We start from the raw sequence: 13,221 nt of genomic DNA, 5'->3' as shown, positions 1-13,221 counted from the left end.
TTAAAAGCTGTTGAAAAAAGGCATCTCTTGGCATGTTACAAATAAAAGTGTAAAAATAGGCATTTTTACAGCTATTTTTTATTTTTTTATTATTTAGAGTGAAAGGATTTTACTTAAATTGTGTATGCTATGTCTTTACTACCTAAACTTGCCACTAAACTAGCAAATATTCCATTTCTATAATTATTATTTTTAAAAAAAGATGTCAAAATATATGGCTATAATATGACACCTTAGCATATTTTGAGCCGTATGAACATACAGCCCAAAAGACACACTTCTTGCAAACACCACCTTAATTTTTTTTCCAACTTAAGTGAAAGGTTGCTGAATTCGGCTTCTTTTAGCTAAAAATTTGAGGACTTGAAAATTGTCAACCAAATTTCCATCCTGTTACATTTCTGTTCCCGGGCCGGTTATTTCCAAAAGCAAATTAGTTCAAATTCAATGGAGTGTATAGCTAACATAATGCACATACATACGTACATAATACTGTACGGACTCGAGTATAGTCCCACCCCGTTTTGGGGAGGTGGGACTATACTCGATTAAAAAAAAATTTTAAAGTTTATTTTTATTTCTTCGGCTTTGGAGTGTCCCTGGACCTAGAGCTACAATGTAAATGCTAGGATCATTCATGGTTGATTTAAAAAAAAAGTATGACATGAGTACACATTTATTCATAGGCCTACAATTTTTTTTTTTTAATCAACCACAAATGATACCCAGCATTTAGCTCTTGGTCTAGGGACACTCAAAAGCTGGAAAAATAAATAACTTTAAATTTTTTTTTTTTGTCGAAATTTTTTCAAAAATTTGGGGGTGGAATTTTACTCGGGAGTCAAAGGTGGGACAATACTCGGGTCTTTATGGTATAAATCCAAATTCTGTGTCTCCGTGCATCTGTTCGAGTTTCAGTTTTAACCCTTTTCAAACTGCAAGAAAATTTGAACATTTCTTCTTTCTCTCCTTTTCTTTTCTTTTCTCTACAGATCTCATCCGAAAGTTGTTATGTCCTGTATTTTATAACTGACAGGCATTTACACAAAAACAAACAAAAAAACATGTTAAACATGTTTAGCTTCACATTGTTGTGGTAATTGATCAGCATGTATACAACTTATTTTGTTGCCTCTGTATACATGTATAAGACAAATTTGTGCTGATCAACAATGCGGTTATTTTTGTGATACAGAATTTTAAGATTTTCGGACTGCTTATTTTGCTGGATTTTATGTATAGGCCTTATTAGTGTAAAGTATGTATGTAACTTAGACAAAAACTGTATTTTTGTGTGTTATTTTCACACCCGCATGTCTTCTCGCAAAATTCACAAAAATAAAACCCTCACGAAAATAACAGTTTGATGCAGTACTGTGCAGTTTTTCTGCAATACATGCAATGTTTTATTTGGTGCTTTGAGAAAATGATATGATGTAGTTTGTACTCTAAATCAGTCAATTCTGTAAATACTGTACTAGCATAATTATTTTCTGTAAAGTTTTCACTTGTGTACATTGCTTTTTGCCTGTATAAAGAGCTTTATTTACGTATGTACAGGCTTTGAGAAACCATGAATACAATGTGCAGGTTAATTGTTTTATTTGTATGTGGCCATATAATTCATAATTGTCAACGTTTGCAAGGAAGCTTTTAAGTTTCGCTTAACCAGTGTGCACACATCTATGGTGCTATGTGAGCAAAAAGTGCAATAAAACAGAAAATGTATTGAGAAGATATTCCACTGTGTTACATGTACATGTAGCTGCAATCGTAAACATTTTTTGTGAGAAATCTGTGCAATTTATACACCGTACCATATACACATGTACTTGATTGTGACATTTAAGAAGCCACAGTATTGATCAAAATCTGTACAGTGTACACGTGTATAAGCCTAAAAACATTTCAGGTTGTTATAACCATTTCCTCTTCATCCTGCAGGCTTTGTAACATTTTAGGGGCCTTTGTATACGGTATATGTATGTTATTTGATTGCAACCAATATATAGCTTGTATGATGTGACCAAGAAGGTGGCATTACATTTTCAGTGTGGGCAATCAGTGAGCCAATAAAAGTTTTGCCAGTTTGTATAATGTTTAAGTAAAGAAAAATCCACATATTTTAGTCCATTGTTTGGTCGATAACCCATTGTTTGAACATCTGATCTCTCTGGTCTTCTGTTTCACATTCACATTTTACTCTGTTACATTTTTAAAACAAAGGCATTTGACGTTTTGACTGTTAGTCCATTAAGTATTACAATTCGAACAGAAGCGCTGTAGAAAGCAGCAATCAACACACAGCATGTTATGTGTAGTGCATCTTCAGCATTGATACTTGATTCTTTTAAAAACAAAAATTGTGATTAATTGTTGTGATCAGCTCACTTAGTACCACACCTGTTGTTGTTACAGCTTACAGGAAATTATGTATGGATTTTTCTCTTGAGACTTTATTGTATGTTCTAGGGAAATTTGTATTACAATACTTTTAGAGAAGCTTGTCTATAAGGCGACAAAAAACCCAGGTTACTACTAGTATTCTACGGGCCCGACCAACCCAGAATTTGCGTTTTGGAATTGTTTTTTTTTTAAATTTTGCTAAAATCATTTAAAATCTGCTGCTTTTTGGCCAAAATTGATTAACATTGGCTGAATTTTAGGGTAATTTTAGCCTCCTGAAAAACAAAGCAATAACAAAAAAAACCCGCTTGACCGGCCAACCCTACGTTCTTCAAAGGTCCGCCCGTAGAACAGGGGTTTTTTGTCCCTGAAGTGTGCAATTATGGCTACATGTAGTACTGATAGTGAAAATGATGAAGAGATGACCACAAATGGTAGTGATAATAATGAAAATGATGAGATGGCCACAAATGGTAGCGATAATAATGAAAATGATGAGATGGCCACAAATGGTAGCGATAATAATGAAAATGATGAGATGGCCACAAATGGTAGTGATAATAATGAAAATGATGAGATGGCCACAAATGGTAGTGATAATAATGAAAATGATGAGATGGCCACAAATGGTAGTGATAATACTGAAAATGATGATGAGTATATGAGAAGAAGGAAAGAGACATATGAAAGAAGCAAAGGAAACATGAGCGCAAAAGGTTGGAATGGAAAAAGGAAGCGCCATTTCACTGGCAAGTACAGGAAACGGAAAAAGAGAGTAAACTGCTTGAAATTTGATGAAGGTGATATTGTGATTTATGAAAGTGCAGGAAGGAAGGTATTCAAAGGAGTTGTTCATGGTAAATGTGATATGCATGATGAATGTTATTTAGTCAAACCAAATGGTAGCGTTGATGATCAACGGACTGACCATGTTCCAGCATGCTCTTTTCCAAAGCAGTTAACAGATCTGCAACTGTCACATGAAGAACTTGCAGTGGGGACAAACATACTGGTAACATGGCAAATCCTTGATGATGGATTTGTAGAATTGAGGCAGGCTTGCATAGCTGAAGTAAATGATGGTTACTGTTGGGTGGTTACCACAGACTTGAATGAACTAATCAAAGTTGGCAGGGATGAAATGTGTAAAACATTAACTCAAATTCAGGGTCCAGCACTGAAGAGGAATTTGTGTATGCCGCCAAGCTACAAGATAGGGCAAGAAAACATTAATGTTGTACGTCTTGTAATTAATGCATGTCAGACCCAGTTGGAAACAATAACTGGTACGTACAAGGATACAAAAGCAAAATTAGCAGCTGAGGTGGACGATAAAATGGAACTGAACTCAAAAATCAGCAACTGGCAGAATTGCACAAACAGTCTTTGGAAACAATTCAAGAACTAGAAGAGCAGCTGTCAGAAAAGGTTAAGCTCACACAATCCCATCATACACTGCATCATCTCATAACAGAGAAACAAGAACTTTTAGACACGCAATCCAACCAAATTCTTCAACTAGAACATCACATTAACGAACTCAGAACTGAATATGAAGAGCAAAAGCAATGCTTGAATGTGCAAATACAGGACTTAAAGGAACAGATGGCGGAACTCAAAAAAGAAAACAGCACATTGAAAGACGCAAATAACATCTTGAACCAGCAGAAACGTCAACGCAACAGCCTTCAGAAAAATCCCCAAATGGATGAGAATACACCAGACGTAATTGGGTTACGTGAAGAAAAGAGGAAAAAATACCAAACCTTCATCAGAATTGACAGACCATCAAAACCAAGCAGTGATGTGAACTTGGACAAAAAGACATTGAAAAGACGGGCAGACAGAATACATGAGGTGAGTACATGCATACATGATTATATGAAGACCATGTTCACATTTTCTTTGTAATTACCCCCCCCCCCATCCCATTCATTATTTTACAGCAAAAAAATCTAAAAATTGAATTTGCCGTTTCAGCTGATCGACATAGACGCGCTAAGAAAACAAACTTGTGCGTGGGCTTTGAGACTATTTTTTTAGCCTAAAGGATATCAATTTTTTAAAGTTTTTAGCCTAAAGAATGTGCTACATGTACTGTAACACATTTCTTTGATGGCTCTGAGTCTGACCAAAAACTCTTACTTTTTCAAATATCTTTTAAAAACTTCTTGTCTAAGTTTAATAATTGAATTCAAAATAGTATCCCACTCAAACCTTGAATTTCAAGGACTGTGGTATTTGTGTTATATGCAACATTGGTTTTTCTAAATGTTACAAAACAGAGCATGCTATGCAATGAAATACTTACCAAATACTGCTCTTTTTATCCAGGTGTTGAAGGCAGTGTCTGCTAGAGAAAACCCATCTGATGAGGATATTATTACGACACTAGCAACATACTTGAGAAGACACCCAGAAATTGCACTACCAGCATGCCAATCAGCGAGAATCCAGATAATTAAAGGTACATACGTGTTTATTTATTAATGACTCATTCTGGCAAAATCAATAAATTGTCCAGGTATAATGTAAAAATCCAGAATGAAAGCGCTAATGAAGTGTCACCATGACCAGGAAATAGTGTTTTCCAAACTAAGCAGTCTTATGTGATCAATGATGGAAGGGATTAAGGGAAACCTGCAGTAACTAAACATATAGGCCTACATGTTGTAGATTTCCTCATCTGCTGTTTTTTCTAAAATTTTCTATTTTGGGCACTTTTTATACCCCCAGTGAAATTGCCCTGATTAGAACGATGCACAGGTACACAAGCCTAGAACTGTGAAATTCTAGTGTATTATTGTTTTTCAATTTGTTAACACTGTTGTTAATATTTTTGTTTTTCTTATATCTTGTCTTTTTTTTTTTTTTTTACAGAATTGACTACCAAAGAAACTGTTGATTTGAAGGTCCTTCTTAAATTACCAATGAAGAAATTACGGGATTTAAGAAGGTTCCTGAGCAATCATAACATCAAACTTTTCCCATCTGAACATCCCATATACAATGAGCTAAAGGGTAAGTTCAAAGGGTAATAGCTTAATTCTTCTGCAAAGACAACAAACATAATCTTTTATGTATTGACGATTCAAAATGTGCGGGACACGGCTTTCTGGTCTCAGTTGAAACCAGGGGTAGCACTAGAACTAAACACTCCAGTGTCCGCAGGGACCCCCGAACTTGCAGAAAATTAAAAAGTAGGGGGTCCGGAGTAGAGTTTGGTGAGTCCAAGTTGCACAAATGAGTACGTCTGCAATAGCGCTAGATTGAAAAACTGGGGGTCTGCAGGGACCCATGAACTTGCAGAAAATTTAAAAACAGGGGGTCCGAACTCTATTTTGGTGGGTCCGGGACCCCAAAAAGCAACTTAGCGCTACCCCTGGTTGAAACATGCATGGATCGGATTATGATCGGTATTTTGTACCCCGAAACAAGCGGTTCAAAAAGGTTTATGCTCAATATAAACATGCTGACTTATGTTTTGTGAGGAAAGAACAACCCATGTTTCCCTTATTTTCAAATCCTCCAATCACCCCTCCCTATTAGGCCTATATTGTACCTTATAAAATCTGTCTGACAATTTATTGGCATTCCAAAAGTATGGACGTGAAGTGAAACTCAGTGCCGTTAATACTCTTCAGTCTATGCAGTGGTAACCAATCTGCAAAATTGCCACAGATTTTAGCTTAGATTGCTTGTTCTTTCTTTCATGCATTTGTTGTTCCTTGCTTCCCTTGCCAATGTTTTAAGGTACTAATTTCTATTGTTTTCAATTTGTTACAATTTCAGCACGCCAGTCGATTTCTTCCGAAATAGTAGAAATTGGAATTCTGAAGTTGCAAGAAGTTGCAAATGGTCCAGCCACCAAAGGAATTGCGTTTGCCCGTGTGAAAAACCTCCGAGAGTATTTAACAGAGGTGGTAAACAAACAAGCAAAGCTCGGCAACATCAATGTCCATGAGAGTTTCAATGATGAAATCTGGCTAAAAGTTGGGGTAAGTACTCATGTTATATTTAGCTTTAACTGCATGTGTTTAGTTTGGTATCCCCATCTCATGACAAGGACTGCATCATATACATGGTTTTTTGCTAAAAAAATGGAAGGCTGGTATTTCCGGGTTCAAGAATTTACATTTTCAAAGAATGTTTGGCTAGTGCGATGATATATTATGCAATCGCAAGGAGTGTAGCCTTTGTTAACCCTAACGCTAAACATAGTGTTTGGGTATCGGAATGGAAAAGAGGAACGAAGAAGGAAATAAAATGAACAAATATTTGACTTGGCAACCCCGGGATTCAAGATCACCGACTTGTATCTAGGGGGTGGGGGCCCAGGATGGGGGCACAGATTCCCTTTGTAAGATTTTGTAAGATTTTTACGAGTTGGCGTTAAGGGCTGTGCAATAATTTTGAGCCCTGGGGGAAGGTAAAATTGGGGGGGGGGGCCAAGAAATTTTTTGGCAAGCCGAAAGAGGGGGGCAAGCAATTTTTGGCAAGCCGAGAGGGGGGCAAGCGATTTTTGGCACACATTCTTGGGACGCCTTTTAAATAAAACGCTCTAAAAAGGCTTAGGAAAACAGTACGGATGTGCAAGGCGGGGGCAAAGATTTTTTGGCGGCCCGAGGGGGGGGGGGGCAAGCAAGCAATTTTTGACGAGCCCTAAAGCTAAACATGGTTTTTGGCTATCTGAACGGAAGGGAGGAACGAAAAAGGACTCGAGAGAAGATGAACAAAATTTTTGACTTGGCACCCCTAGGATTTGAACCTTGGACCCCTCGGGTGCCACACACAAGATCACCGACTTGCAGCAATTCCTTGGGTATATGGCTTAATAGGCTGATTGCGTTATGCCCGACACATGCAAAATGCATGCATGCGCAGTGGTTTCCGTTGTAAGATTTTGTATATTTTTATGAGTTGGGGTTAATCTAAGGGCTCTAAAATGAGCGTTTATTGCGTTTCGACAGTATTTTTTGTGGGACACAAGAGCACCTCAGACCTATCGAATTGCATTCTGAATACAAAGCATGTCTTTCTGATATCAAATAATTTTCATTTTTGAAAATCACAATATAATACAAATTTTATGACAAATTATAAAAATTTGATATTTTTCAAATTTTTGATATATAACAGTCCTCGAAGTAAATTATATAAATCTAATGATATATTCTTAAAGTGTATGTAGCAGGAGGAAAAGCCGACGGTCAATTGAAAATTTTGACCTTTCATATTGAAGATATGGATTTTTTCCCAAAAGACCTAATTTTTTTTTGGTGTTTTAGGAAAAAATCCATATCTTCAATACTGAAAAGGTTAAAATTTCCAATTGATCGTCTGCTTTTCATCCCACCTACATACACTTCCAAGTATAAATAATCAGATTTATAAAGTTTACTTCAAGTACTGTTACATATCAAAAATATCAATTTTTAATGATTTTCCATACAAGGTGTTTTAAATTGCTAATTTCAAAAAATCAAAATTATTTGATATCAGAATGACATTCTTCGTATTCAGAATGCAATTGATATGTCTGATGTGCTCTAATGTCCCAAAATAAATACTGTCCAAACGCTCATACCCCAGGCCTTAATAAAATATGTTTGCATGCAAATCACCTTCATGTGCTGCTGGTGCTGGGCATTATGCAATTGAATCCCTTTTGGGAATCAACAGCCTGCAATAACTTAAAAAAGCATTATACCTGATTAATCTATACAATGTTTCCAAAAGGTACCCTATCCTATATACGAAACTAGTTTCGTTTAGGGGGGGGGGGTACAAATACCCGATTACGTTTGTACAAAAACATCGGTCTGAAGAATGTGTTATTATTATTATGTCAACATTTTCAACATTTCATTATTACGTTTCTGGCAGGGAGGGAAGGGGTCGTCTGAGAAACGAAACTAGTTACGTTTATAGGACATCATCGATCTTTTGGTTTGTTCCCTTAGTTTACCACAACTGTAAGACATAATTATTTTGTACTTGTTAACACTTAATTGAGTAACCATAAACTTACAGCTTTTCTTCTTCTCCTCTCTGCAGGGAGACAAAGGCGGTTCATCCACCAAGCTGGTTGGGCAGTTTGCAAATCAGAAGGATGGCTGCTCTGCCGATGCCACAAACATACTGGGTATGTTCAATGCTACAGATACCTATGATAATTTGTCAGAGGTATTTGGTTTATACCATAGCCAAATAGCTGATCTCATGGACATAAAAACCATCATTGTCAATGGCATTGAAAAGCGATTACGCATTTTTCTGTATGGAGACTATGAATTTTTGTGCAAATATATGGGCCACATGGGACCCGCCTCAAGCTTTCCGTGCCTGTGGTGTAATGTAACGCTCCAGGAATTAAGGAAAAACACGGATGGAGAACCTCATTGTCCAAGGCTAAAAAATAGTAGGTGGGCAAACAATGCTAATTGGGCAAGGCCAAAAACGCGGGAACAATACGTACAGGACTATGCTGACATGCAGGCTGCAGCAGGGGGTAGAACCATAACTGGCCACATGTTTCATTCAATATCAAAGAAGCCACTTTTTCCACTACCTGAGAGCATCGAGCATATTGTTCCTCCATCTCTCCATATCCTACTTGGTCTAGGTGTTCGATATTTCAATCTCTTGGAACTTGAGTGTCGGAAACTAGACCAAGGGAATATGGCGGATGAGGACTTAGCACAATATGCAGATTGGCTAACAGCTTCCGCGGATACAAAGGTTGCAGAAATAGAATATATGGAAGCAAAGTGTGCTCTGGAATCAGATGAAAGCCTACTGAAGAGCTTTGAGCGAGCACAGAGAGGCAGGAATGTGAATGCGCCAAAAACTGACCCTTGTTCTATGCCAATCTGTGCTCTTGCTTCATCTATTCCAGAGCAAGTTAATCGCGATAATGTCCAGTGGATTCGATGCTCTTGGTGTGGTGAAGGGATGGCAAAGGGCTGGTATCATGCATATTGTGCAGGAATAAAAGAGGACGATGTTACTAATCCGGCGTATGATGCTTGGACTTGCCAGGTATGCAAGAATGAAATTTCCGGTCCTGAGGATGTGATACCATGTCAGAAAGAGAGGATCATTTCCAACAAAGCACTGACTAAGCAAAAGGAAAAGGTCTACTTAAACGAGAAGAAGAAGCTTGACAAAGTGTATGAGAAGATAGCTCGAAGTAGAGGGCAATTTGAAAAGAAGTTAAATGAGCGCCTTGAAAATGACTTGGGAATTAAGCGCCAGGCTTACCACAGTCAGTGCTTTGTTGGGAATGACTGCAAGAAAATTGTAAACCATGTAGAAATACTACTTCAAGATTTACCAGATGGACCAGTGAAGAACAAGTTCCAGGGTTTGTTTGGCAGGCTACGTCGTATTTTTTCTTTCTTCAAGGCAGATTTTCTTACACCAACAGAGGTCAAAGAGTTATGCCTTAGGTGCTGGGACCTTGGTTATTTCTTTCCTGCCAACTTTCCAAAAGAGTCTATACCACCAAAGTTACATATACTGATATGTCATATTCCAGAAATGGCAATAAGGTGGAAAACAGTTGGTTTGTTGTCAGAACAAGGGTTAGAAAGCTTGCATGCCAGCATTAATTCAATCAAAAGGGTGTATGCTTCAGTTCGAGATAAAGAGGAACACATGAAGTTGGTTCTGGGATGCCATCAGCAGCGAGGAGTGACCTCAAAAGAAGGCTTTGAGGTTTCACCTGAAAAGGCAAGGACTTGTAGAAAGTCAGAATCCTGTAAAGGGAGGTACAAGGTTAAAGAGGCTGGAGGGAAAAAAGAACGTGTGTGTATTAAGTGTAACCATGTAGTATACACTTTCCCAACATGAAATTGTTTGCATGCTTTTAACACTTGTTCTGACATCAAGATATAAGAATTTATTAGATTCATGTAAATGATTCTGTATAATTTTCAGTATGATTGTGTCAATTGGCAAACGTAGCTCAATCCAGAACTGGATGAGAATGCTACTTTATTTCAATATTTGGGCTGTATGTGGAAACGGGACAAAAAACTGTTTTGTTTGTGCATGTTTAAATACAATTAATATGTACATAATTTATGTAGGCCATTGTTCACTGAATTCAGAGACTGAACTTCAGAGTTATCATCAGTAAATTAATTATTGTATTTACTGTGTTGGTTTCCATCACAAAAGTTGTTTTTGCATTAATGACATTGATAAATGCTGGCCAGCCAGCACTTGTAGCAATATAACTTAAAAGGCGTTTGTAGATTTACATGTTTCTTATCATGCTTATTGCTGCTGCTGTTGATATTTTACTTGTAATTTAATGTAGACACTCCAATTAGTTGATTGTCTGCTTGATCATTCCTGTTTTAAGTTACTATAGATATTGCATTGATGAAACTTGATGTTGGATTGGTAAAAATGCTCCAAAAGGATAAGCATCTCAACAGATGCAAGCCTTGTGAATTTTATGTTTCCTCAGAGATGTCACTATTTTCAGGAAATTTCCTGATTTCAGGAAATTTTGAAGAAAATTTCAGGAAATTTTTGCCTTACCCTTCCTGTGCAAAAGGGAAAAGTGCATTTTTAGAATTTTTCATGCTGTTCAGGAGATTTTGACAACACAAAGTGGCATCTCTGTTTCCTGCTCTCAATTCACTGATGTTGTTTCACTGTCAGAGAGCTGCATGGTCATGATCATGGTGGTTGCCGACTAATGCACACTGTAGACTGGCCAGTTACTGATAAAGTTTACCAATGTCAATTAATGACAGTACAGATATGCTAAATATAAATCAGCTTGTAATCGGTGGGACTCGTAACATTGTGGATTTATATAGAATGGCATACACACAGCTAGGCGACCTTCGGGAACCGTGCTTTGCCTATTTTGTGACTGACGCGCGCTTTTGATTCTTGCCTATTATGTATGTATATTATTTTGATAATAGGTGACTCTACACAGGAAGCGGGATTTGCAACAATGCACACATCTAGGATAAATTTCAATGTGATCCTCTCAGTGATCTTCTCTGATGCAGTGTTATGATTGCCCTGTATGCACAGTTTATGCACATTGTAATGCACGTACAAAAAACAATGATTTCACAGATACGGATTCAAGTGCTGTGTAGCATTGTCTAAGCCGTATTGATGCGTATCTCACTCTCGCTTGGAGTCACCCAATATCAATTTGATATCTTTTGTACTATGTGTATTTTTGTAGTACTTTGACTCATTTCGCACATTTTGGGTGCTAAAATTATGTTCTCGGACAAATGTCATTTTGTTGTGTGCAAGATCAGATTAACATGAGAATGAAGAGGGCAAATAAATTATTGCAACTATGTTTGTTGCAGTCGTTTTGTTACTTTTTCTTCATTCTCACTGCATATTTATTATGTATTTTATTGAGGTGTGCGACATGTACAATTATAATTCCGTCCTTTTGTATACTTATATTATTATTATTGCACTTTGGTGTTTTTATTGTGAATATTGTACTTCTTACATAATACATGTACATGCATCGGTGTAATTATGGTCATGTTTATCTCTGAGTACTTCATTTACTTTTCTTATGGTTCTGATTGAACTTCTCCTTTTCATTAATACCCGATATATTATAAGGGTCACATCATTTGACATTTTATCTTTGTTTCAAATTAGCAGACTGTAAAACACTTCCATTTTATTAATTAATTTTGCGAATCTGGAAATTGTACTCTTGCTTTCAAATCAATGCAAAATTGTTTATCGGGTATTTAATTTCAGGAATCCACATACCTCACAAAAAATTTGTTTACAGTATATAAATGTAGTACTCATGGTATGACTTATAAATTGAGGTCACATTTGTAATCATTTTTCTACTTTATGACTTAGTTCTGTGACTTCCATCCATTTTTAATGTGGCAATGGTTTAAAAGTGACAGCATAAGAAATTGTTAATGTGTTTTTCATACTGATTAGGTGAAGGAAACAGTGATGTTTCAAGTAACCCCAACTTTATATTAATTGTTAGATGCCAGTTGCCTATGCATTTCTATTCAAGTGAGGCGACGGGGAATAAAAACAACCACCCTGTTCTACGGATGGACAGACCTTTTGTATAGGGTTGGGTTTTTTTTTTCTTGGTTTTTTTAAACGCCCAAAATCTCTAATATTTTGCAATAAAAAACATCCTGAAATTTTCAAAATTTGGTTCGGTCTGGCCCGTAGAACAAGGTTTTTTAAATATTTCTGTTGCCTTACTGTTCTTGTAATAACAGTAGAAGTACTATGTTGAAGGTGCCTTTTGTGTTAATAAGGATGTGCAATGTATTTTGAAATCAGGCCACTCATCATCATGCAGTATTTTTTTATATGGGTGCTTGGGTTTATATTTTTACATAATTTTGGTGCTTGTTTGTGCATTTTGAAATCAGGTCACTCATCTTCTTGTAGTATTTTTTATATTATTGGTGCTTGGGTTTATATTTTTTGTGTGTGTTTATACATTATATCACTGAAAAGAAAAGGAATAAATGACAATGTCAGTGGAGTAAAAGTATATTAATTGTTCCTGTTGTCTATCATTATCAGGATCTTGTTTGTCACTTCAGTTATTCCTCAATATTTTTCCAGGATTTGTGACATTTTCCTCTAGCTGCTGCCTTCATTATTTTCTACTTTGAAAATAAGATTCGGAGAGTTCCCTAGTATAATCCACTTCAAGGTACACTATCAAACATATAAAAGATGGAAATTATTTAAACATGATTTGGTTAATTGAAATGCACTTAATTTTTTTATTTTACTGTTAAAGCCAATAATTTC

At 36.5% G+C, this 13,221-nt stretch overlaps 1 protein-coding gene across 1 annotated transcript; it reads left to right on the top strand.

Annotated features, from left to right (window-relative positions):
• Nucleotides 1–2,784: 2,784 nt before the first annotated feature.
• LOC140153418 (uncharacterized) lies at nt 2,785–12,968 on the top strand. Its single transcript, XM_072176172.1, has 5 exons — nt 2,785–4,263; nt 4,741–4,873; nt 5,287–5,427; nt 6,199–6,404; nt 8,464–12,968. Exons 1-5 carry the CDS (start codon nt 4,012–4,014, stop codon nt 10,258–10,260), a joined length of 2,529 nt encoding a protein of 842 aa, XP_072032273.1. The 5' UTR covers nt 2,785–4,011; the 3' UTR covers nt 10,261–12,968.
• The last annotated feature ends 253 nt before the right edge of the window (nt 12,969–13,221 follow it).

Source organism: Amphiura filiformis, chromosome 5, assembly GCF_039555335.1.
Source record: "Amphiura filiformis chromosome 5, Afil_fr2py, whole genome shotgun sequence".
Taxonomy (NCBI): domain Eukaryota; kingdom Metazoa; phylum Echinodermata; class Ophiuroidea; order Amphilepidida; family Amphiuridae; genus Amphiura; species Amphiura filiformis.
Note: the sequence above shows the minus strand (reverse complement) of the source record. Positions and strands in the feature narration are given on the sequence as shown.

Excerpts from the sequence above, each read along its gene's own strand:
- LOC140153418 (XM_072176172.1), top strand. The coding sequence starts at position 4,012 with ATGGCGGAACTCAAAAAAGAAAACAGCACATTGAAAGACGCAAATAAC. Across the intron at positions 4,874-5,286 it reads GAGAATCCAGATAATTAAAG|AATTGACTACCAAAGAAACT; the intron begins GTACATACGTGT and ends TTTTTTTTACAG. Across the intron at positions 5,428-6,198 it reads CATATACAATGAGCTAAAGG|CACGCCAGTCGATTTCTTCC; the intron begins GTAAGTTCAAAG and ends TTACAATTTCAG.